This window comes from Eumetopias jubatus, unplaced genomic scaffold, assembly GCF_037043125.1.
Source record: "Eumetopias jubatus isolate StellerSeaLion01/CBP00866 unplaced genomic scaffold, mEumJub1_p1.0 scaffold_3, whole genome shotgun sequence".
Lineage (NCBI taxonomy): Eukaryota > Metazoa > Chordata > Mammalia > Carnivora > Otariidae > Eumetopias > Eumetopias jubatus.
In genome coordinates, this window is record NW_028274809.1 from 58,594,220 (window position 1) to 58,620,872 (window position 26,653).

General features: G+C 34.4%; 1 protein-coding gene across 1 annotated transcript in view; it reads left to right on the plus strand.

Moving 5' to 3' along the window:
- The window catches only part of OLA1 (Obg like ATPase 1), a 189,173-nt gene that overhangs the window by 129,501 nt on the left and 33,019 nt on the right, over window positions 1-26,653 (plus strand). The window contains exons 6-7 of the mRNA XM_028125433.2: window positions 8,769-8,849; window positions 9,147-9,244. Coding sequence (XP_027981234.1) covers window positions 8,769-8,849; window positions 9,147-9,244 — 179 coding nt within the window. The remainder of the gene's footprint in view (window positions 1-8,768; window positions 8,850-9,146; window positions 9,245-26,653) is intronic.

The window sequence follows — 26,653 nt, forward strand, 5'->3', positions numbered from 1 at the left end:
TTGAGATTTCCAAAAGAATTTAAAACAGGTACTCAAACAAATATATGTACATGCATATTTACAGCGGTGTTACTCACAATAGCCAGAATGTGGAAAACAGCCCAAATGTCCATCAGGGATGAGTGGATAAATAAATTGTGGTATATACATATAGTGGAATGTTATTTAACCATAAAAAGTAAATGAGTACTAGAGAGAGACAAGCCAAGAAACAGACTCTTAACTATAGAGAACAAACTAATGGTTATCAGAGGGGAGGTGGGTGGGGGGGTTGGGAGAAATAGGTGATGGGGATTAGGGAGGGCACCTCTTGGTCATGAGCACTGGGTAATATATGGAATTGTTGAATTACTATATTGCACACTTGAAACTAATCTACAACTGTATGTTAACTATATTGGAATTTTTAAAAAGAAAAAAAACAAAAAGCAAATGACTACTGATGCTAGATGTGGATCAACCTTGAAGACATTATGCTAAGTGAAAGAACTCAGACACAAAGGTCATATATTGTATGATTCCATTTGTGTGAAATCTCCGGAATAAGTAAATTTCATAGAGACAGAACTGCAGATTGGCAGTTACCAGGGACTAGGGGAAGGGGAGAATGGGAAGAAACTGCTCAGTGAATATGAGATTTTATTTTGGTGTGATAGAAATGTTTTGGAAGTAGATAGAGGTGAGAGTTCCATAACATCGTGAATATACCAAGTTTTTAATACTAAACTACTTAAGAATAATTGATTTTATGTTTATGTGAATTTATGTGAATTTTACCTCAATAAATTTTTAAAAAATTAAATAAGACAAAAAATGTGAAATTGGATTTCAAAAGCCTGCCTCTGTGCTGCTTACAAGACACACATCTTACATGGAAATGCAAAGGTCCAAAAATAGTTAAGATGGTCTCAAAGAAAAACAGAGTTAGAGGATGTGGTACACATGAACCTTATATCAAGATTATTCTAAAGCTGCAGTGATTAAGACAGTCAAGGATAGACAAATTGATCATGGAACAGAATGGTTATACAAATTTGATTTGTGGTGAAGATGGTACTGCAGAGTAACAGAAATGAATGATTTTCTTAAGAAATGGTGTTGGGTCAGTTGTATATCCTGTGGGAGAGAAAATAAATCCTCACCCACCTCACACTATACAAAAAAGGTAAAGTCTACATAGAGTAAAAAGTGAAAATGAAACTCTTATGGAATAAAACATCTATTATATAGCATAAAATATTTTCATGACCCTGTAATAGACAAATATTTTTTAAACAAGATACAAAAAGCAGTAATCATAAAGGAAAAGATTTTATTTTTTTAAAGGATTTATTTATTTTAGAGAGAGGAAGAACACTCTCGTGTGTGCATGTGGTGGGGAGGGGCAGAGGAAGAGGAAGAAAGAGAGTCTCAGGCAGACTCCCCCCGAGCGTGGAACCTGATGTGGAGCTTGATCACCCCCTGAGCCAAAACCAGGACTTGGACACTCAACCGACTGCGCCACCCAGGTTCCCCTAAGGGAAAGGTTTTAAAATTGTACTATATTCACATTAAGACTTGTGTTAAACAAGAGAGGGAAAAGCTACAGAGTGAAAGAAGATATTTGCAGCATCTAACAAAGAACTGTCTATAGAATATGCAGAGAGCTACAAATATATAAGGAAAAGACAGCCCAATAGAAAAGGGGGCAAAAGATTTGAACATGTACTTCATGCAAGAGGAAATCCTCCATTAATCATTAGGGAAATGCAAATTCAGACTACAGAATGATACCACACTCTAAATTAAGAACACTGACAATACCAAGTGTTGGAAAGAAAACTGATTAGCAATATATACTAAATTTGGGTAAATCTATGACCTATGATTGAGCGATGCATGTGCAAATTTACCAAAATACATGTACAAGAATGTTTATGGCAGCTTTATTCATAATAGCTTTTAAAGTATAAACAATCCTAAGTGTCCAACAGTGGAATGGATAAATACACTGTGAAATATTTCTACAGGGAAATATTACGTGGCAAAGAAGATATGTGCTGCTGCTATTTCTGACAGCATGGATGAATTCCACTATGTTGAACAAAAGAAGCTAGACACAAGATAATGCATATTGTATGATTCTGTTTCTGTAAATTTCAATAACAGGCTAATTTGTGATTCAAAAAAGCCAGGATAGTGAATATCTATGGAGAAGAGTGAAATATTGTGACTGCATTGCTAATAGTATTGTGTATATTGATCAGAGTAGTTATAGGTATGTGTTCATTCTGTGATACTTCATCAAGCTATATACTTACGTAGTTTACACTGAGTATATTAGATACTTTAGTTTAACCGTTTCTCAAGTTTGACATTCAAACCACTGATTATCTTCTGCTTGTATCAGTTGAATTTCCAATTTGGATTTTTATTTTCCTACTTTTATTTCCTACTTTCTACTTAGATTTTGGTTTCCTTATAAATTTTTCTTAGTTTGTCAACTCTCTTAACATTTCATCCATTTTTTTTCTGACATTACTCTTCTCTCTTTATGGCCTCATGCTCCTGTTTCATAGATGCTGTCTTTTTGCATTCTGCCAAGTATGCCATATAATTCATTAAGAGGGTATGTGTGCACGCACACATGCGTTATCATTTTCTTCTTCCTTTCTGACATTCCTTATTCAGTAGCCATTTTAACAAAAAAATCAAATTTGTGGACTCCACACCTCACCCCCACCATACTTCCTTGAACATGGTAAAATCCATTCAAACTGATTTACAGGGATCCTATAGGATTGTTGCCTTCTTTTTAATAATGTTCAAATCCTCTTGAAATCTATACCTCAAGAATGAATTGGGTGTCCATTCTGGTTGCCACTCAGTTATGGCCGAAAGGCCAAGAGCTTTGCTGTGTTAAGTTCTCACTGTTTACTTCAGTGAATCACATAACCGAAAACCCACAACTACCAACATACATTCTACCCCGATTATTGGTAGAATTAACCTATTATTTCGATTCTTGGATGATATCTTCCTTACACACATATGTGTGCACGTGCACGCGCGCGCACACACACACACAGAGCCATGCAGAGCATTGCTGCCAGTTGTCTTAGTTGAGTCTTTTGTTGATTCTTTACTGGGAGTTTTAGTCACTGAAGTATGTAAAAAGATGGTAGTCAAGGATCAGTACTCTGGTCTCCATAAACAGCTTTCATTTAGTAGAGCAACAAATGTTTAATATTCTGATTCAGGCAGATCCTAAATATCAAGTTAGAATATACAATGGAGGTCTGTTTCATGAGAGAAAACATAGATTGATCTGTCCTCAACTTGAGATATTTAAAGGGGATACTCTGGGTTGGAGCAAGAAGAAGCTGTATTACTGGACTCCTAGCCAGACTATTTTGAGCTGAAGCCCTGACCCCCATTATTTTGGTCTGAGTGCATTGTTGACTGTGTATTAGTTAAAGCCACCTAACCAGGACAGATGAGCTCATCTGGGTGTCAGCATCAGGTATTGGGATAGTGGATTTGGCTAGAGAGAAGTATCAGACTTGGAAGCTGTAATTATTACAGAATAAGAGTGAGTCACCTTGATAAATTGCCAGGTCTTATCTATTTAGTCATCAAATTTTAGGATTACAGATGGTAAGTAGTGAATAGATGAAGCCTCCCTTCCCCCTCACACTGTAAATATCTTTATTTTTTTCCTGTTGTAAAGATGATGTTTTTTGGTTAAGAATAAATAAAACAGCATTGTAGTTTTAAAAAGGAAGGGAGAAAGGTAAAGCCTCTCTGGTATCCAATCTTCTAGAAATTTCTATTGCTAACAATTTGGTATGGCATCTATCTAGTTTCATTATTTTGAGTGCATTTGTTTGTATGTATTATATATAGTTTTAAAACCACAATTGGAATCACATTATACATTCTGCCATAAATAATAATACTTAGTACCTATTGAGCATTTACTATGTGCCTGGAGCTGAGGCAGTTACTTTACACGTATTTTCTCATTTAATCCTCATAATCACCATGTGTTGAATTGGAGTTATCCCAATTTTACAAAAACAAAATTAGAGATGTTAAGTAACTGTCCCAAAGTTATACAGGTAGAAAGTGGCAGAGCCAGAACTCAAACCCAAATCTTTTTGATGGCAAAATTCATATTCTTAACTTTATTTCGTTGTTCTGAACCTGCTTTTTTCACTTAGCAATGCATTAAATTGGACATTTTCCCATGCAAATGTACATACAGCTATGTCTTGTCTTAATGGATAAAAACCGTTCTGTTATATGAATGTCCCATAATTCATTAGCAGATCTCCAGTTAATGGGTTTTTAGGTTGTTCCTAATCCAAATCTCTCTTCTTATGCTAGCATCACACTATTCTAATTACTGTAGCTTTATGGTTTAATACATAGCAAGGCAAGTCATGTATTTTTCTCTCTAAATATTTTTTACTCTCAAGCTGTTCATTTTTTTTTAGAATAATGATATATTCAATTTGTAACATTCCCCAACATCCCTGTTATGATTTTAACTAGAATTGTGTTATATGTTATAGCGGCTAGAATTTTTATCAGCATGGTGTTGATCAGTACAGATGAATTTTGAGTGAGGGTCTGGCTGAAACAAGTTTTAAGTTAGTGTCTCTGGACCTCAGGTCTGGGAGTCCATGGACCTAGAACATTTACTTAATTGGCTGTTGTTGGGGCATTTGAATATTGCTACAAAGTCACTCACAATCCAGATTCTTGGATTTTGGGATGATGAATTCCTCTTAAAAGCATTTGGAAGATACGTGCCATCATCCCTCAAAGGCACATAGACATAGAACTTTATATACAATTTCAGGGTGTTAAGGAACCCCTGAAGTCTAGTTATGGGTCACAGATTTATTAATCTGTTTCTCGCTATGGAAACTGAAGAATACCAAAATAGAGAAGTCTACTATGTAGTCTTGCAAAGTCAGTTATGTTATTGTGTGCAAAGAAAAATACTATTTTTGTAATACATGGATTGACAATCAGGTATTATTAATCCCAATGGTAAATTTCCCTGATGACCTTGAACCAAGAATGAGGACCTGGAATAACAACCTTGGGAATAACTAAGCTAAACAAAGAGCAATTGGAAAAAACAATAAGGAAGACAAATAGGCCAGGATGATTGGGCAGAACATGAATTTCTGAGTCACTTAGACCTGAATTTGAATCTTAGCTCTGCCACTTACTGGCTGTGGGAATTTAGGCAAATCACACGTTCTCTGTGAGCCGAAATACATAACAACTGCTATTAACAACAATAATAAAATACATCAAGAAAATAGAGCATTTCTTAAGTTAAATGTGAGACTATTAGTAAGAAGAGTCAAAGCAGATGAATCAGGAATTCAAGGTGAGTTTCGATTTTCTTTTTAGTTAAAAGGTAGTTGTTCAGTAAAAACTAGTTCTTGTAGAATGTTAAGACTAGATGCCTGAATTGAGATTTCCCTAAGAAAGCCAGTATTGTTGGTAAACCTTCAGAAATTTGAAGAAAAGGACTAATGGACAGTATTGAGATTGGAGGAGATGTATATGTGCTTTAAGGGAGTACCCAAGAGATTATGTTGCCATTTTGCAGATGACTGGTATTTAATCTTTCAACTATCATAATAACAATGGCAACAGCACACATTTATTGAGAACTTACTCTGTGCCAAGCACTGTGCTAAACACCTTATATGCATTATCTCTTTTGATCTTCACAACAACCCCCAGGAGTAGATAGTGTCATCATCTATGTTTATCAATGAAGTAATAGGTCACAGACCTGGTAAATGGTAGACCTAGGATTTATTTTCACACTTAAGCATTAAGCTATTACCTCTCCAATCAGTATACTCACACCACTGCAAAATAACCAAAAAGTTCAAATATCCAGGAAATTTTGCATAATCTTCATTATGTTTTAGGATTTTGAAAGTGAGGACTTTGTTAAAGTGATCAAAACAAAAGTTACCCTCCTACATCTGTATTTCTACATAATGATGTTGCTAAAGAAATTATGAAATCCTAAAGTAACTTCTGATGCCTCAAGCATTAAAGTGTTTCTGTGTTTTTATTGGATTGCATTTATTGTATTGTTAGGAGTAGGGTAAGTATGTATTAGATTATTTTCTTGGTTAACTGGAACCTTTTATTGTTGTCATCATAAGTATTAATATATGTATTTATATATAGGCATAAGAAAAATTTTAGTCCATTAAGTATTATATACAAATTTGTCCAAATGTTTTCTTTAATCTGCGTAGAAGTTTTTCAGATAAGGAACATAAAACATCTTTTAATTTTTTGCTAAAATTAAAATTCTTATGTAAGAAAAACAACACATCACAATTATACCATTTAATTATTTATGTAAGATATTCTTATCTGAGAGTGATCTTTTTTTGTCTTAAGTAAACTGGCATCTTTTAATAATCTAAGGTGTCTTTTCTTGGTTGTTAAATCTTTTATGGGGCTAATGAAGAGAGTAGTGGGTAAAAAATAAAACATTTAAAATTTTAAAACATTTTTACTTTCAACTCGTCAAATATTTGGTTATACTCTATAAATATTTTCTTAAAAGGTTTGAATGTGGCTTTAATGAATGTACTGTTTGAGAACTTTAATTATGAGTAAATTCTCTTTAAAATTGACTGTTTCTAATTTGTAGTATAATGTGTTGGTGTGAGGAGAAAAAAAACTAATGCCAAAAAGATTATGTGATAAGATTTCAATGTCTGGAGTCATTGTGTAGTTAATTTAAAATGAAAGAGAAATACCGAAATTCCTTCACTAGTGATCATCATTTATTGAGGCCCTTTGGTTTTATAAAAATGTTTATAGTTACAAAAGTATATTATACTTTTTATATGATTAAAATTTAATTTCCTTCCTTATTTTTGGTTTGGCTTTCTTTTGTCTGTTTTCTTCTCTTTCTTTAATTGAAAAAACTAATGGAACCAAAGAGAAGATGGTACCACTGTTTTCTCCTTCTTTTGTATAATCTTGTTGCGTGTCTCTACATAAGCTGTTCTGGCCACTCATCATAGTAACCAGCTGGGCCATTTCACCTGCTGGAGCCATTAAAGAGGACTCTCTCCCCCTAGATTAATCCCCTCCGACATTAGTTTTTTGCACTGACAACTGGAGCAGGCATTCAGAATTTGCAGGTGGCCAGTGTGACGCACATAATTGCCTACAATTTTAGGCAATGAATAAAAATGGTCTACATTACTTGTCAAAGGTTGTATATGCAGTGCCAAGTGAGATCTATGGGAAGCCTTTTAGGGTTTAAAGAACAGTTAATAGCAAGGCTGCACAGGGCTTTTTTAATCATAATGCATTTGTAATATAGCACTTTGATCTTCTCCTTGTAGGAAATGGTGTTACATTAGCCACTTTTAAACATTTATGAGTGAAATTCAGTTATAGAAGAGTAAAAGTGATTATTCTTAAGCAGAACATGTTAGATTTCATTAAAAGTTTTCAGCTTACCCCTTCCTTGTTAAAATCTGTGGGAAGTCTTTTTCCTGGAGAGTTTCAAATCAGGATCTAAGGACATAGGGCTTTTTCCTTATTTTTCCTGTTGGTAACAGCAAGATTTGGAAGGAAGGTATACTAAATATTGAGGTAATTTATACAAGGGGATATTTATAGAAAAATAACTGATTTATGGTAAATACATCGATGAAAACCTAAAAAATCTATTACTAATAACTGTGTCTTACAATAAATTTGTGAGAAATGCATATTTAAAACATATCCATAAATTATCTTTAACAACAACAACAAAAAACCAGATGACTCTCAAACGCACTTCTTCTGGAAGAGCTAAGTTTGACCTTTCAGACCCAAGAGCCTTTTATTAACACCTGCCTGTAAGAAGAACCTTGCCACACGCAGCTTTTAGATTCAGAACCACAAAACTGATGAGGAAAGACTTGAAGGGTTCAGTTTGTGTCACTTGCTGTTTGCCGTTTCCATTTCACAGATGATTAATCTTTCTGTGAAGAAAGGCTAGAGAAACAAAGCACATTGGGCTCTTCCTGCAGTTACTCCTTCTGAATGCACACTAGCTTGCTAACTAAAAGGCCTTTAGATTTCCAGCAGAGAGAGATGTTCTGAAAGTGAATGCAGCTGGTTGGAGGTCACCAGTGCAGGGCTCTTGCCATTGTGTAATGGAGGCTTTGGCAGGTTGGGTGCGGGGGGCGGTGTTGGAGCAGGGACAGGAGAAGTGGGCAGGAAGAAGGTGTTGGCAAAAAATTAATTCCAAATTAAAAGGGTTTGGTCAGTTGATTTAATATTTTGGAGGGTAGATCATCAATAATAGGTTCAATTTCATCTATTTTGTTTTTCTTTTTAAGGAAAAAATTATAATTCAGTCTCTTTCCAGTATTCCCCCCTCCCTCCATCTCCTAATAGCATGTTTATCTTGTAAGTGGCATCACTAGGTGATGTTGAAATACTATTAGCTCTTACAGTCTTTGGTGTATGTGAATTGTCTTGAAATTTTTAAGACTGTTACTAATTTTGCTGGTATTCCGCATTTTATATATTAAAATGTTAATGCCACAACAACGCTTCATTGGTATTTGGATTTTTGATGAGGTATTAAAAAATAATTATGTGTGTGACTTCCATATAAAAGTGACTATTTTTACTTTGAGGATTTGAAAACTCTTAATTTTAGTATTTAGTATCTAAATGTTTAGTGTCCATCCTGTATTTACTTTTTTCTCAATCTTGTGCAGGATATAATGTGCAAAGTCAAATCCTGGGTTATAGATCAGAAGAAACCTGTTCGCTTCTATCATGATTGGAATGACAAAGAGGTAAGTTATAAATATCATGCCTTCTATTCCTGCCTTGGCTTTGACTTCTTAGAGAACAAATTAGATTTTCCATTATTCCATATATTATTACTGGTAATATCTGGTTAAACTTTATTTCTGTCAATGATTGCTTATTCCCAGGCTTGTTATTATTTTCTTTTCCCCTACTCCTGATATTTCATAACTGCTAATCTCTTAGAAACAAGAATTATGAAAATGAAAATGGCTACTTGTTTGAAAAGAGTTTATTTTCAAGTTATTCAACTTTTAAAAAGGATTCTTTATCTCCCACTTTAGATTGAAGTGTTGAATAAACACTTATTTCTGACTTCAAAACCAATGGTCTACTTGGTTAATCTTTCTGAAAAAGACTACATTAGAAAGAAAAACAAATGGTAAGTGTTTCCCCCTAGATATATTCAGACATATCCTGTCTCTACCCACAAACACACATACATATGAACTTACGACTATGTTAGATTTTAATATTTTTCTCCTTATTATTATAAAGTTTAAAATGGATGAGAAAGCTTTGTCTGGTTTTGTACATTCTGAGATGAATCTCCTAATTGATCTAATGAGAGAACTTAAGAAAAAACAAACAGAATTAAGTTAGGCAATATTGAATCATGCGTATTTACTTATTAAATTTAAATTTAATAGACGTTATTGTTTGTTTCCTCTGCAAAATGAGAATAAATGTAGTTAGAGCAATAAAACTTTTAAACTAGGAGTTTCTAACTGTGTTGATATTATATGTGGCCTTAAAATACCCACTTGAGATTATAGCTGAGCGTAAGTTTTAAAATCCAGATCAAATGCCTCAAAATTTTTTTTCAGTTAAAAAAACTGTGTGTGGGATGAGGAAAGGAAAATCAGGTATTTGTTTCAAACACTTCCAAAGTGTACAAAGGTAAAAGCTGCATTCATGTGTTACCATTTTTGACATGTAACCCAAATGTACAAAGTTTTATTTCGTTCACTAATAACTTCAAAAACTCCTATATTCATGTAACATGTGGGGCATGTACACATTTGGCATTGCACTCACTTTGACTTGCCTCACAGGACCCTCAGTATTTTATGCTATTAAGTCATACAAACAAATCAAAACTATCCAAAGCAAAATATCTGCGTTCTCCTAAAATATATTGTCGGTTTTTCCCTGTACTTCATTAAGTACTTAGATGCACATGGTTTCAATTTTCCATTAAAAATTCTCATTTCCATATGATATCAAAGAGTGAGAAGCTTTAAACTGAAAAATAAACATTCATAGACTGGAAGCCAAAACAATAATTAATGTCAGATGGTTAACTCCAATAAATGATTAGAATAAATTCTGTGAAATTACTGCAACTAAAAATGCCCTGTTGATATTACTTTAAGACATTTTGTGTTCCTGATAGGAAACTGAATTTGTCCTCTTTATTGGCAGTGTTCTAGAAAGCATAAACTTAACATGAAAATTCAATTCTGACTGGTCAGTGTCCTCTAATAGATAATTAACTTTAAAATAATCAGTACTGTCTTGTTTCAAATTCTTATAAATTTGATGATTAATGTATTAAAAATTATTACCTTTGGGAAGGAATTTTAAAATTTATTACTTGATCTCAGTTAATAAATCTTATTGTAGTATGAATGGTAAGGTTTCCTGAGGCTTCACGAAACAATACAGACATCAAAGTTTACATGAAAAGGGATGAGTCAGTTTCCTTGCCCAAAGGGGCTTCTCACACCTGTATTTGGATGATTACAGGTAGAACTCCCTGGCTCTAATTGTATAGTAAATACCATTTCCCAGACCCTAATGGTAGACAGACTGCTTGGGAGACGCCAGTCTGTGATTTAGCTGTCGCCAGACTCCCCATGTTTTTTGTGAGACCAGTTGTGATGATGATATGGTTATAGCCAATTGAAAGCAAACTCTTGTCTAAATAGCAAATTTTAATTTATAAAGATGTAGAGGTATGGATGATCCTATTTATAAAACCAAATTTTAGATTTTGTATATAACTAATGATCTGGTTTGGGGTTGTGTGTATGTTTGGTGGGGGGGTGGGGGAATCAGATCTTGTGCAAGTTAGTGTAATTGTAGCTGAAAGATCAAAGACTGGGTAACTGAGTGATGTTCCAGAAGAGAATTTACCACATAGCCATTTTCTGTACAGTTTCTGCCGCCTGCTGTTCCTATTTTCCCTCAAGCTAGCCATTGACTACCCCCTGTGCATCCCTGCTCGTAAAAAATGATTGAGGAAGTATTTGTCATGTATTTATGAGTGGGAAACATTGTGTGATAGGGAATGGCATCTACTGGAGCCAGAAAGATTGCCATTTTCCTTTCATTCAGCCACTCTGCTACAGCTTTAAATCCTCTGTTTATGCAACATAGCCTTTGTATTAAAGTGCAGAATAAATTTTTATTATGAAGGATATGAACACTAGGTTTTCATCATTTATAACACTGCAAACAGATGTAAATAGTTAAGATACATTTTAACTACTAAATCCTTTTAATTTGTGTTAGCATCTCTTTCTAGCATTTATAAAATCTAAGCTCCATTTGCATTAGTTGCTCCTTTAGCAAAAGAAAAAGTTTTTGTTTTTTGAAGTTATTATATAATTATTAGTGTTGCAAATTAAGACTGGTGCAGAAAGCAGTAATAAATATTTTCATGGGTCTTTTAGATCTAGAAAACTTTTTTAAATTGTCAGGAATGAGGAGGGGGAGGGATTTGTGATTTGGGCCATAAGAGGACTATAGGAAACTATAGTTTAGTGGGTCACCATTTCAGACGTAATGATCATTTTAATGACTAGTTAGAGTAGAATATAGGAATAGGAAGAACATAGGAAACTATATTTTAGGGGGTCACCATTTCAGACGTAATGAACATTTTAATTACTAGTTGGAGTTTACTTTAAATTTAAATGGTAACATTGTTTTTCAATCCTAGAAAAGAAGCATTTTGAAAGATAAGTCTATTTTGTTATTGAGTAGGTACATTGACCTTTTGAAATATGTAAAAAACGGAAATCTACTCACTGGTTTTAACGAAGTGAATTAGTCATTTCGTTGATTTATGATTAAGACCTAGCCCCTTGAAGAGAAGCTGACATGGCAGACGGGTTAGTTACGGTTGTGTTATGATCAGATGACAGTAATCAAGATGTTGTAAGGGGAATCCACAGAAACCTTTTTTATTATTACAAATTGCTGGTCTTTGAATGCAGAAGTTGTCTTGGTGAGTGCCAATGATTTTTGAACATTTGAGGATTTTTTTAAACACGATCAGTTGTTACTTATAACTAAAATTGTATTGTCTGCCATATTAATTTTCATTTGAGATTGCCTACTGAGTTACGGTATCAGGCAGGTACAGGACATTAGAACTGTCAAACCATTGCTTAATTAGGGGTTTAAATTTCAATCTTTGTACCTTTTGTTGCTCTGTAAGTAGTATATGCCATCCAGTTATGAAGTCAGTAGAGCAAACTAATTTTAGATACTTTGTATACCTACATAGCTTCCAATTATGTTTCATTTTTGTGTTCTCTTGCCCCTACCTTAAAACTGTTGGTAAAGGATCATTCCATTTATTGCTTATATATGCTACATGTTAATATTCAACTGGAAAATATAACTAACATTTAAGACATTCAGACTTCTTGTGTGCATGGGTGTGTGTATAAACATGTATATTTGCATATGCCTTGGTGGGCTTGTGGTCACTAAACATTACCCTTTGACTTATATGAGTCAGTTAATCTGGGTATTGAAATTGATTCAAGATAGACAAATATTTTCTGTCTTTTAAGTTGTTGTGTAACCAAGGGCAGTGTGTCAGCTTCACTAACTGAATTCTAAATAGAAAAAGGTTTTATTAATTCTTACTATTCTGTGATTCAGTCCCTCATCCCCACTTTCCTGTTTTTGTTAGTTTTCCATATAATTTGTATACAGCAACTAGAAATAGTTTGGTGATCCTATACATCGTGTGCCTGATTAGGGGGAGAATCACAGAATAAATCCAACATTTCCTTGATTTCTTGAACTGTATGTGAGGATTACAGGTACTGTATCTCAGCAACTCTGAATGAAGAAGAAAAGATATTCATTTTTTACATATAATTTTGTATGTCTATATATCTATATACACAATACAGATATACATGTACATACCTATACCTACATAAAGGTAAAACTATTTCTATAAAACTATTCTAAGAAGTCATCAATTTCTGACAAGATTATTTACTGAAGCTAGAAATTTATGCTGCTGTGGAAAAATCACATTGTTATACATTTGATTTACTTAAAACAGAGAAAATGAGAGTAAGTAATTATTCTTAAAAAAATTATTCATTTTAGTTTAGAAGCTTCTCAAGTAGATTTGAAATTAGGTTTAATTCACATAAAGTTTTCAGAAACATACCCTGTTGTATAAAGCAAGATTTACATGTATGAGATTTTTAAATGTTTTCATTATCGACTAGTGTGGCAAAGGAAAAGCCCTGAGATATCCATGCAATGTTTTGGGGGATTATAATTTCTATTTTTTGTCATTTGTGGTTCATATAGTTTTGGGGGGTTGTGTTCCCTTCATCTTGAAGTACCTAACATTGTGAAGCCTGTGAGAATACATTATTTATTCTGAGTGTGTTCCTACCTACTTCAAATCACAACATAACGCTGGTAGGTTTACTTTAACATGTGAGAGGTTTTTTAGCTGAATTAAATTTTTAAATTTTATAAGCTATAATTTATAATGATTTTCTTCAGTACTTTTTTTCATGGTGATTCCTTTATGAGGACTAGTGCTTATATGCTCCTTTGACAGATATGAAGGGATGATAGGGCAGGTCAAGGGTATTCTGGAAGTCTAAACTAAGCCACTTTTTAAAATACGAGATTGATTAAATTAGTGAACTTCTGTACAAAATAGTCTTAATTTTACTTAAGTTATAAATGAATCTAAAAGTTTTTCTTAAGACCCCTTCTTTGTTATATAGTCTTTTGTTTTTGCTACTAGATGATTGTCAACTATCTACTTTTTAATTTGTATTATGATAAAGCTTTGAAACAGTATCATATACACTACGAGTTGTGAGTTGGGATTTCAAATAATTTCCGGTGAATGGATTTTGTGGAATTGATTATTTTCTAATTTCTTGGATCAGAATCTTGAGAGCCTAAAAGAATATACTAAAGCAAAACAATTTTTTTTTTTTATTATAAGAGATGGAACTCTAAAAGAGGTAGGAGGGAAAAGACCTTTGCCCATTCAGAAATCTTTTTACTTGGAATGTTCTTTTGCATTTGTACACATATATACATGTAATAATACTTGTGAATTTCTTTCTGTTTCATTAAATGGATTTTGGGTACTCTTTCAGCAATTTCTTATTCTTATCAAGCGATATTAGTACCCTAGAGCGCTTAGTCATAACGAAAGCAAATAACAACTCTGATTCCATATTATGAAAAAGATAATTATAGAAGAAATCACATCTTTTTATAGGAATATAATGCTATTTATAATGCTACCCACTGTACTATGCATTTTAGGAATTTCCCCTATGCTTATTTGCATTTTTGTCTAGTACTTTTCACAGACAATAATTTCTATTTGCAAATGGTTCATTGAGTTTGAGAAAGTGATACTTTTGGGAGGGTCAGTTATTTTCATTAGCACATCTGTTGACTTACTGATTTATGAGTGATATAATTTATCAAATATGTCAGGACATTTATCTTTTTTAAAGTAGCTGAAGAATTTCACTGCATATAATAGGGAAACATTTCACAGAATTGTTTCTAGCTTTAAGAGACTAAAGCTCTTTTAAAAAACAAGTGTTCTGTTACCAGAGGGGAGGTCGGTAGGGGGATGTGTGAAACAGGTGATGGGGACTAAAGTGTACACTTACTATGATGAGCACTGAGTAATGTGTAGAATTGTTGAATTACTCTATTCTACATGTGAAACTGATATAACACTGTATGTTAACTCTACTGGAATTAAAAATTTTTTAAAAAGGAACAATTAAAATGTTTTCCATATAAAACATAACAAACAAGTGTCCTCTAGGATTCTCTCATATGAAATTAAAATGTATGTTCCCCATACATGCACACACATACATAATCTAAGAAATGAAAAGTTTGACTTATATAGTGTTTTTCAAATTACAGATGATTCATGTACACAAAAGAATTTTCCTGCCTCTCTACCCCACTTACTTTGGTGAATAATTCAGGGACTATTAATATTTTTAAAAATTTGTGCCCCGGAGGTGAAGGACCTGTAGATCAAATTTTGTTTCCAAAACTGTGAGCTGAGATGAGCTACACTCATAAAATAAGAGTTTTAACTAGTAGTAGATGGTAGAAGTGGAGGACAATTTTGAAGCCTAGAAATTTTAGGACTGTTGGGGGGTAATGGAGCCTTAATGTGGTATACAGGATCTGAAAAAGTTTTTCCTAGAAGGCTGTAGAAGAAGAAAGGAGAGGGTGCCATTTGGGGCAGTTTTGGTGTTTTGTCTAATATCCTGCTTGTGCAGAATAGGAAAGGAGTATTATTTCCACTGCCCTTCATTTCTGTGCTCTCTCCTGTGTTCCCCAGTCACAAGATCTACTTTTGGAGTTAATGTTGTAGTTCAGCTACTACAGTATGAGTTAAGTAGACTTTCGAAGGCTAGACCAAAATGTTGGGTACCATTAGTAACATTGGGTCTGTAAAGAAAATGAATTCTGGGGTGCCTGGTTGGCTCAGTCAGTTAAGCATCCAGCTCTTGATTTCAGCTCAGGTCATGATCTCAGGATCCTGAGATCAAGCCCTGCATCAGGCTCCCTGCTGAGTGTGGAGCCTGTTTGGGATTCTCTCTCTCCCTCTGCCCCTCCTCTCTCGCATGCTCTTTCTCTCTCCCTCTAGAAATAAAAATAAAAAAAAAATCTTTAAGAAAAAGAAAGAAAATGAATTCTAAGAAACTTTGAGCATATAGTCTATTTATAAATTAGGTAGTATATATTATGAGGAATTTTGGTATATTAAGAATACTGCTACTTTAGAATTTGAAATATTAATGTGGTGGTCCTTATTTGCTGCTAACTAGGTCTTTGACTGCAAGCAAATTACTTAGTCTTTCACATATTGAAGACAATACATCAGAATGTTCACATAAAATGTGTTCTGTATAAACAATATTTCCCAAATTTAATAACCATACTCAAAAAGAATACAGTAATAGAAAAAGGACTTGTTTAGTCTTCTAAATGTATCTTCTGGATATATTCCCTTGGTTTTTCTTTTCATTATATCGATAAAGGAATAAAATGTGTATTATATATATGTGTATATATATATACATATATATATATTTACAGCTGTAGTTCTATGCTTTGAAACAGTTGTACTCCAAAACAAAATGGACAACCAAGAATCATCTCTGTTGTACAGTAGCAGTAGCAATAAAACTCCCATGATATCACCACCATCTTCCATGACTCTGCCCCTATCTCCTTCTCAGATTGGGCCCTGTGACTTTACCATTGGTGCTTAGAGGATTTTATTGTTATTTCTTGGCTTCCATTAGATGAAATCATTGTTTATTACAATAGCATCATTTTTTTTTAAAAAGTGGCTGTTTATTCTTTACAAAGCCTTTTAAAACAGTTCCATTGTGATCTCCTATATATATCTCATTTTCCCTATTTTTGAATATATGTGTGTGTGTTGGAGTATGTGTGTGTGTGTGTGTGTGTGTGTGTTGGAGTGTGTGTGTGTGTGTGTGTGTGTGTGTGTTGGAGTATATATGTGTGTGTGGGGGGGGAGGTGAGGCAGTGAAGGTTAGTTAGTTAGTAAAGATCATCTCTAAATTCCCTCTTCCAGTGCTAGAATTTTATGATTTTAATGAATTGGATTGTATCATATTCACAAAGAAATGATGCCTTTGCAAATATCTAGTACCTTCTCAACCCTCATGTACAGGTTTGTCATGGTAGGATTTTTTTGTAACTGTGGAACTATAGAGAGCATTTCTGAGGTTGCAAAGACCCAATTTATGAGCAACATATCTGGCTGGGTTGGAGATAAGACCTGATCTTTCCTCTACTCTCATTTCCCTCTCTCATATCTTTTACCCCTTGAAAATAAGTCTTTCCTGGGTCTCAGCCATGTTCTGATCTTTCCTCAGAGTGAGCAGCTATTGCTTTGACTAGAGTGAGGACAAAGTGGAAATAATTGACTTATCTGTATTTGAGGCTAGTTATATAACTCAAACTGTTATATTTTTTTATTCTGACATGACCTGGAAAGCATTTCCTCATCAAAAACATTAGATTATGAAATAACCTCAAAAGCCTACTTAATTCACAACATAGTAGAAATAGTGCAGTTTAGATGAGACATATTTTGGTATCTGTAACCATTTTTATCACCAATTTTTAAATTCTCCTTAAAAATATGTTCTAAAAGAACTGACTTAGGAACTTTGAGTACACCCCTATCTGTAAAGTTTAGGGCTGAAAATTGGTATGCATTCAGTCTTTTAAATGCTTCCTTAAGAAGAGAAGTTAATTTCATAAAAACATGATTATGAATATAAATTTCAAATTTATGTTTATGAAGACTGTGAACTCATTGAGGAGGTGGGTACTATGTTTCCTTTTTCCTTTTGTAAGCAGATAATCATTGAGCCCTTCTGTGTGTCATGTACTATTCTAGATGGTAAACAGAAAACGCCCTTGCGCCCTTAAGGCTTATAGTCTCATGGGATAATAGACAACCAGTGAACAAATATTTAACACTTAATGTCAGGAGATAACTAAAACAATGAATAAAAATAAGGCAGGGGAAGAGGGGGTACCATTTTAGTTAGGGTAGTTAAGGAAGGCCTTTATGAAGTAAGAGAGTATGCCATGAGAGAATCTGAAGAAAACTCAGTCCAGGGAGAGCGAACAGCGAATGCAAAGGCATGCGTGACAGAGCATTGAAAAAGAGTAAAATCTGAAAACAACCACTTGAAAAGAACTTTATAAATTCTTAGATTGTCAAGTGTTTTAAACAACCTTTAAAGTAGTGTTTGCAAATATATAGATTTACTTTGAATTTCATCTTTCCTTTTTCATGCTTGTCTAGCAACTTGCTGATCCACACTACCACTCATAAAGCACTTCTTTTAAAAGAAGTTCCTCAATGTATGACCTCAAAGAAGTAGATTGAACTTTACTAAAAATAATAGCTTGGGGCGCCTGGCTGGCTCAGAGCTTACGACTCTTTTTTCTTTTTTTTTTTTTTAAGATTTTTATTTATTTATTTAACAGAGCTAGAGAGCACAACTAAGCAGAGAGGCAGGCAGAGGGAGAGGAAGAAGCAGGCTCTCTGCTAAGCAGGGAGCCTGATGGTGGGGCTTGATCCCAGGACCCTCGGATCATGACCTGAGCCGAAGGCAGCCACTTAACCAGAGCCACCCAGGCATCCCAGAGCTTACAACTCTTGATCTCGGGGTTGTAAATTCAGACCCCATGTTGGGGCTATAGATTACTTAAAAATAAACTCTTTCAAAAACAGCAACTTAACATTTGTCAAAACTTTATAACATCATAATTTACATTAGTTCATTGGATCCTCAGACAAATCCCAACCTGGCCCACACAACACTGTTCTGTTTTGGCCTTGAATTGGTTTTTCACTAAAATGAAACATTTTGATCATTGGATTAAGCAATCTGCATTTTAGATTAGGAATGGGTTACATTAGCCAAAAGGTAAATGAAATTAGTGTTACCATTAATAAAGATACAAAGGTACCTTTTTAGTACTTTATTTGTCATTAAGATCAAGGAGTAGTCATCAATATTCCTAATGATTATCAACATTTTCCTTAGGAATTCTTTTAAGGGCACCTGGGTGGCTCAGTTGGTTAAGCGACTGCCTTCGGCTCAGGTCATGATCCTGGAGTCCCAGGATCGAGTCCCGCATCGGGCTCCCTGCTCAGCGGGGAGTCTGCTTCTCCCTCTGGCCCTCTTCCCTCTCGTGCTCTCTCTCTCTCTCATTCTCTCTCTCAAATAAGTAAATAAAATCTTTAAAAAAAAAAAGAAATTCTTTTAAAAAGAACTGCATAGTCTGTGGAAGACATCTTTGGGTTTAATCCATTTTGGTATTTAAAAGAAAAATAATATCTGTTGGTAATCATTTTTTGGCTTTTTTCCTTGTTTTAAATGATGTTTCAAAAGGTTTTTCACAAAGAGCATATCTGGATGTCTGAAGCATGAAGGTGACTAGTATTTTTCATCCATAATCTATATTTGAAGTTGCTGTGCCTTAAATGGTGCCATTTTCCTTTTGTCTGTCTTACCCCTACCGTGCCATTAAATGACGTTGACTGAGCTTTTCCGGTACTAAACCAAAAGACATACGTGGCAAATCATCGTTTATTATTGAGCTCCTGCTATGTGGTAGGCACTCTTTTGAGCTTAGAAATTGGTGAGATGTTAACAGAAGAATGGGTGAAACATGGGAAAATTTTATGAATATTTCTGAAGCATAGATACCATCATGCCCATTTTATAGATAGGGCAGTTGGAGAGATTGTAGAACATGCCCAAGTTCTTGTAGCAGGCAAGTAGTAGAAATAAACCCATTTGACCTGAATATTTTTGCCTGTTCCACACGTGACAGAACAAGATATATTTGTGAATCTTCAGATATCTTTGAAAATGTTGCTTTAAGTAACTGGAGCATGTTGTTATGTTTTAGCTCAGAAAATACCATCTCCACCAAATTGTTTAGTGTTAAGAAAAGGAGATAATTGTCAGGATAACAACTGTGTGCCTTTCTTAGGATATTAAGCTTTAGCTGTTGGTGTTTTTGCCTTGCCTTATCATTTTATTAACTATATAATATTGTTACAGCAGTATATTTTAGCACCCACTGTAGCATCCATTTTTAAACATATACCACGTATAAAAATTTTGTTAGAGAGAATACAATGGCTCGTATTGAAATTAAAAACTAAAAATTACATCAGGTTGCCATGTCTAAAATAGTAGTGCAGAATAGACCCCAGAAAACATAGCTGTAACCACAGATCATTTTATATATATTAATGTGATAAGCAGGATTTGCCTCCCTCTGCCCTCTGCATACCACACAATTTCTTAAGAATAATTCTATTGCTAGGGGTGAAGGAGTTGATGTTTAAATGAACAGGGGAGTGAAAGAATATCATTAATTAGAATAACAACAAATTCATATGCCTAATATGTTGTATTAGTTATAGTCAGCGTCAACACTTACTGAACACTTAACTATATTCCAGTTACATTGAAGACTCCCAAAAACCTTATAAAATTGGTACCATTGTTATTTTAAGGAAGGTAAAGCAAGTATAGAGTGCTTGAGGAACTTGGCCAAGGTTGCATAGCCAGTCAGTGGTGCCAAGATTCAAACCTAAGCAGCTTATCTCCAGAGCCCATGATCTTTACTACCATGCCATGGTATCTCTGCTTTGGGCCCTTGGTGGTGGGAAAGGTAGACAAGGCCTGAGCAATAGGTCATATACTAGCTACATTTCCTATCACTATAAATTTCATTTAGATAAGATTTTGTTGTTGTTAAACAGTTAACGCACTGTGAAATTTGAAGCTAAAAATTCACTATAACCTGATTAGAGAATGCCAACTGAAGGTAACATAAAAATTGTTACCTAAACTGTATTTTAATTTTTATGAATTTGTCATTGAAAACTATATTCCAAACATGTACAATTTAATAGCCCTTTATAGGGACAGTAGTTAAAGTAGTTTATATATTTTTACAAGGAAAATACATATATTCAATCATTTTTTAAGATAAGTACTTTCTTCTACCATTTGGTTGTTTTGTCTGTGTGTGTGTTTTTAACCACATAGTAGTTTGTTCTATTTCCTTGTATTTTCAGTAACTTGGATTTGTTTTTGAGACTTTCTTGGGAGTGGGAATTGTACATGTGTGTGCATATGTGCATATCTTTTATTAGATGAAGTACAGATAGATAATTTGCATAATCTGTTTAAATTCTACATTCATGCGTAGCAGTATAATGGAAAGAACATATATACATATGTCTTGGGCAGAATACTGACTACCATTTGTTGAGCATGTGTTATGTGCTGGACTTTGGTGTGCTTACATAGTATGTTCTCTTTTTTTTTTAAGATTTTATTTATTTATTTGACACAGAAAGCATGCACACACACAAGCTAGGGAGAGGGGCAAAGGGAGAGGGAGAAGCAGACTCCCCGCCAAGCAGGGAGCCTGACATGGGGCTTGATCCCAGGACCCCGGGATCATGACCTGAGCCGAAGGCAGACGCTTAACAACTGAGCCACCCAGGCGCCCCTATAATATGTTCTCTTATTTGGATTAATCCTCATAACAACCCTGGAACACAAATATTTACCTATTTACTTAGAGAAGTATAAAGTGAGAAACCTAGTTAAACATTTTAAAGACATCTTTTATCTTGAGCTCATCAGAAAAAGTATTAAAACATTTTATTGCATTTATAGCAAACCTTTCATGGAACAAGTGCACAGGGTTTTTTTTGTTAGTTGCATTCTAGTGAAAATTGCACAGAAACCCATACAGCTAGATTAGAAATAAAGGAAATAAAAATTTAAATAAATAAATAAATAAATAAATTGTATGGTCAATTAAGCTATGACAAAGGAGGCAAGAATATATAATGGGTAAAAGACAGTCTCTTCAATAAATGGTTCTGGGAAAACAGCTACATGCAAAAGAATGAAACTGGACCACTTTCTTATATAGCATAAGACTCCTAGAAGAAAACACACAGTAATTTCTTTGACATAGGCTGTATAAATATTTTTCTAGATATGTCTGCTCAGGCAAAGGAAACAAAAGGAAAAATAAGCTATTGGGGTCTACACCAAAATAAAAAGCTTTTGCACAACAAAGGCACCCACCAACAAAACAAAAAGTCAACCTACTGAATGGGAGAGTATATTTGTAAATGATATATCTGATAAGGGGTTAATATCCAAAATATATAAAGAACTTACACAACTCAATACAAAAAGAAAAAAAAACACCAAACCCTAACAATCCAATTAAAAAATGGGCAGAGGACCTGAATAGACATTTTTCCAAAGAAGATATACAGATGGCCAACAGACACATGGTAAGAGGCTCAACATCACTAATCAGGGAAATGCAAATCAAAACCACAATGAGATATCACCTCACACTTGACAGATTGGCTATAATCAAGGAGACAAGAAACAACAAATGTTGGCAAGGATGTGAAGAAAAAGGAACCTTCATGCATTGTTAGTGGGGATCTAAATTGGTAGAGCCCCTGTGGAAAATAATGATCCATTAATTCCACTACTGGGTATTTACCCAGGAAAAATGAAAACACTAACTTGAAAGGATATACGTACCCCATATTTATTTGCAATAGCCAAGACATGGAAATAACCCCAAATATCCATCTCTAGATCAATGGATAGAGAAGATGTGGTATATGTATATAGTGGAATATTACATGGCCATAAAAAGAATGAAATCTTGCCTTTTGCAACAATATGGATGGATCTAGAGGGTATAGTTCTAAGTGAAATAAATCAGTCAGAGAAAGACAAATGTGATTTCACTCGTATGTGGAACTTTAAGAAACAAATGAACAAAGAAAAAAAGACAAAAAAAAAAAACCCAAAAAACCCTTAAATACAGAGAAACTGGTTGTTGCCGGGGGGGGAGTCGTGGTGAGATGGGTGAAATAGGTGAAGGGGATTAAGAGTACACTTACCTTGTTGAGCACTGAGAAATGTATAGAATTGTTGAATCGTATTGTACACCTGAAACTAATGGAACACTGTATGTTAATTATGCCTCAGTTGTTTTTAAAAATATAGCGGTTTTCCATTTTGTTTTATTTCTCCTAAATATACATATTTTTGGTTTTTATAATATTGTGTTCTGTCTTCTAAAACTTAACACGGATATGGTCACTTACCTTTTCCCTTCCTTTCACTGTATTTTTGTTTCCTCTCTCCTTTCCTCACCCCCCCCCCAAAATTAACTTTAGGATCCAGTTAAAAATTTGTTTAGGCATATTACCAAACTTCATATTTGGTGAGATTTTACTGTTTTATGAATGCTCAAGACTGTTTTTTAAAAGATTTTATTCCTTTGAGAGAGAGAGAGAGAGAGCACAGGCAGGGGAGTGGGAGAGAGAGAAGCAGGCTCCCCACCGAGCAGGGAGCCCGATGTGGGGCTCGATCCCAGGACCCCGGGATCATGACCTGAGTGGAGGCAGACGCTTAACGACTGAGCCACCAGGCTCCCCTGTTCAAGACTTTTAAATGGAACAGCAGCATTTAGAAAATCTTGCTGTGTTTTTCTTTTTGTTCATCAGGACTTATCCCTCTACCTTTCCAACTCTATCCAAATGGATTTTCCCTAGTCCTATCAGCAGGTACATTATAACACTTACTATATTGCTAAGAAAACTGATGGTTTACAACACAGTTCATAGATGTAAATTAAAAAAGAAAAATCCAGGGGCACCTGGGGGGGGGGGTCTGTCCATTAAGCGTCCGACTCTTGATTTCAGCTCAGGTCATGATCACAGGGTAGTAGAATCGAGCCCCAACTCGGGCCCCACACTGGGCATGGAGCCTGCTTAAGATTCTCTCTCTCCCTCTCCCTCTGCCTCTACCCCCTAAAAAAAACCCACAAAAAATGTGTTTTTTTGGAAGTGAAAATAGAGTTTATTGAAGATAAATATATAGAGATACGGACAGAATGTCCAGGAGACACAGAAAGGAAAAGAGCATGAGTCTCATCTTTGCTTGGGGTGGAGTTTTTACCATGATTGTGGTCTGGTGCACATGTCCCCTTAGGCATCCAGGAACTGGTCAGAACAAGAAGAGGGTCCAGGTTTCCTTCATAAGTCATTCGTTCCCTGAATTCAGGGGTCTTGACATTAAGGTGTTTGGAGTCAGTGGTCTTGAAGAATGTTTGGTCACTGGGATGTTATCTCTTGTGCTGGAAGACTCTAAAGATATCATTATCTCTTTCTCCCTTACAGGGAGGACATATGCTATTTGTATTACAAGACATGTGTAGAGTGGGGTGGGGCGATTTGGCCTGAAGTAAAGTTCTATGATGTGAGAAACCTTCCGCACAAACTAATCTATACAATATCCAAGTAAGAGTCAGGGAAAAAAAAAAAACAAAACACTAAAGTGGCTTAGTTAGTGTGGATTAAAGTGGGTTAGTTTATGTGGAATGTTTTTCACATGGTAGAATTTTACTTCAGGCCAAATCTGAGACAGACACTGAAGAGGGAAAAAAGAGACCAAGAGAAGGAATATGGAGAATATTGACCTTTTGTTTCCTTTCCTGTGTTCAGAGGTAAACGTCTTAGTTGTCTAGGTCTCTGGAAATTAGTACTTTTAAAATCCTTTAAATGTTATTAGGATACATTGTTGAAGTCATATCTGGTTAGTTTTGTGATTAAGTATAATTAATTATGTTTCTATGATTGCACATTTCATGATTATGGTTTATGATGGGACACTGTTTTACATCTATTATTAAGTGCAATTTCTATGGGTGGCCAAGTATGTTTTTTAATGTGACTTGGACACACTTAGACATTTTGGATATATAGTTTAAAGACTACCAGATTAGATTGGGATATTCTTTCAGCTTCATAATCTTGGAAAACTGAAACAAAAGAAAGAGCAATGCCTATTTTTAAGCATCCTTAGCCATAAACAGGGGAAGGTATGTGCGTGTGGCTTAGCTAATAATAATGACTTTCTTACTGTGTATCACTTAAAGAATTTTTTTTCTATGAAATATTTAATAGTTACACATTTGCTGTTTTATAGTTATTTCAGTGCCCTATTGACATCAAGGGCTACTGATTGTTGTATTAGTAGTTCTTGACAAATAGAAATTATTTGATATGCTAAGCCATTTCTGACAGAAGATATAAAGTTTTGACAAACACGTATGGCACAGCAAGTGTCCAATTCTAAAGAGCAAAATAAATGCAAACCACCATTATGGTGAACACAAACAGCCTGAAAGCAAGTTATCAGTAAGCAAATAATTGTTGAACTGTTATGAATGGAATAGGATGTTGAAATAGGGCATGATTGGCTGATGTTACATATGTCCTTGATTACCTTCCTTGTGCTTTTATCCTAATAAGTGACATTCTTTGTATTCCCTTGGATGGCTAGACAGTCTGACACTGAAGAAGAATAAATATTGCATGTGGTACACATTAAGCTGTCATCCAAGACAGCATTTATAAAAAGTAACTGCAGAAATTCATAAGAAATTCTGCACTGCTACAGTTTCCTGGCTCCAGTCATAATTGTCAAAGTTCTTGACACATTCAGGTCTTCAGAAATGATTTAGGTTTACAATGGCTTGGTGTATGAATAATTATTATGGATTTGTGTTCTCATATTGCCTTAAGATGTTAATGTTAGTTACCCAAATGTTATATTTTATAATAATTTTTATTTTTAAAAATGATTCTTCATTGGTAATAGTGACATAGCTCCCATCCCATGGTCTTTTATAAATGGATTGTAGACCATTCATGTATTTGAAAGGAGTTTTTTAAATGCTTAGTTTATCCTTAACCTGTTGGAAAATATAGCTCAATTGTGTTTAGTGCTACCAAACAACTCTTGACAATAAATATTTTTATTTTTCTTATCCAGCAGCATTGGTAAGCCTTTAAATGGTCCAAGTGAATACCCTTTTAAGACTCTTTCCAAAAACAACTAAATCACTACTTGATGTTTCGTTTTAAAATATTGGATGATTTTATTCACATACTTTTATAATTTTAATATAGTTCTTTGAAGTAGGGCAGTGTTTTATTTGTTCTAGTTACTGTTAACCTCTTAAAATTTCCTTTTGGTGGAAGATGGGTAGAGGACACAATATTGTACTAAAATAAGCATACCTAAATAAGAGGTAAATTATGGATGCAAATTTAGCGAGCATTTTTAAAGCCCCTGTTTCTTTTCCTAAACTAAAATACTTCTGTCATCCTACTTATGTGGTGTGCCACATAATAACTGAAGGACACCAAAAAAATTTTTTTCTTTTTTATATTTCTGTAACCTGACACTATTATTCTAAGCCATTTAAAATTAAGTAATTAGTATTCCCATTCTATAATCTAATCAAGAATATAACATATTCTATCAGCTGATTACTAGGAAAGTGTGATTAAGTATCAGAATGATTTATGATCCAACACAAATACAAAAATAAAATACAGTGTTGAGTTCTAAATTATGAACTGTGTTTCAGGGAAGACAGGAGGTCAGTCAGAGTTTCTGTGACACCTGTATTTTGTGTTAGCTTTAAAATTATATAATTTAATTTGGGGAAACGTTTTTAAGATATTATCTTTACTTTGAAATCTAAGCCATCCATTTGGATTGAGGAAACTTTTCTCCAGGTATAACACTGCTTGAATGTTACCTATAGCTTTTAACTCTCTAGGCCACTACAGAGCACAAAATATTTGCCCAACTGGTAAATTGAACTATAAGTCCCACTGTGGGAAATTGCTTTACTGTGCTCCAAACAGCAGTTATCTTAGTAATTGTACCTGAATTCTTTGTGGCTAATAGAGCGTAGACGTCCATTTTACAAACAAAATTATTTCTGTTAAATACTTTTAATTATAAATCCCGCAAATAAAATGCAAATCAACAGCATATAGTGAGACATTAAACTGCATCATTTTTAA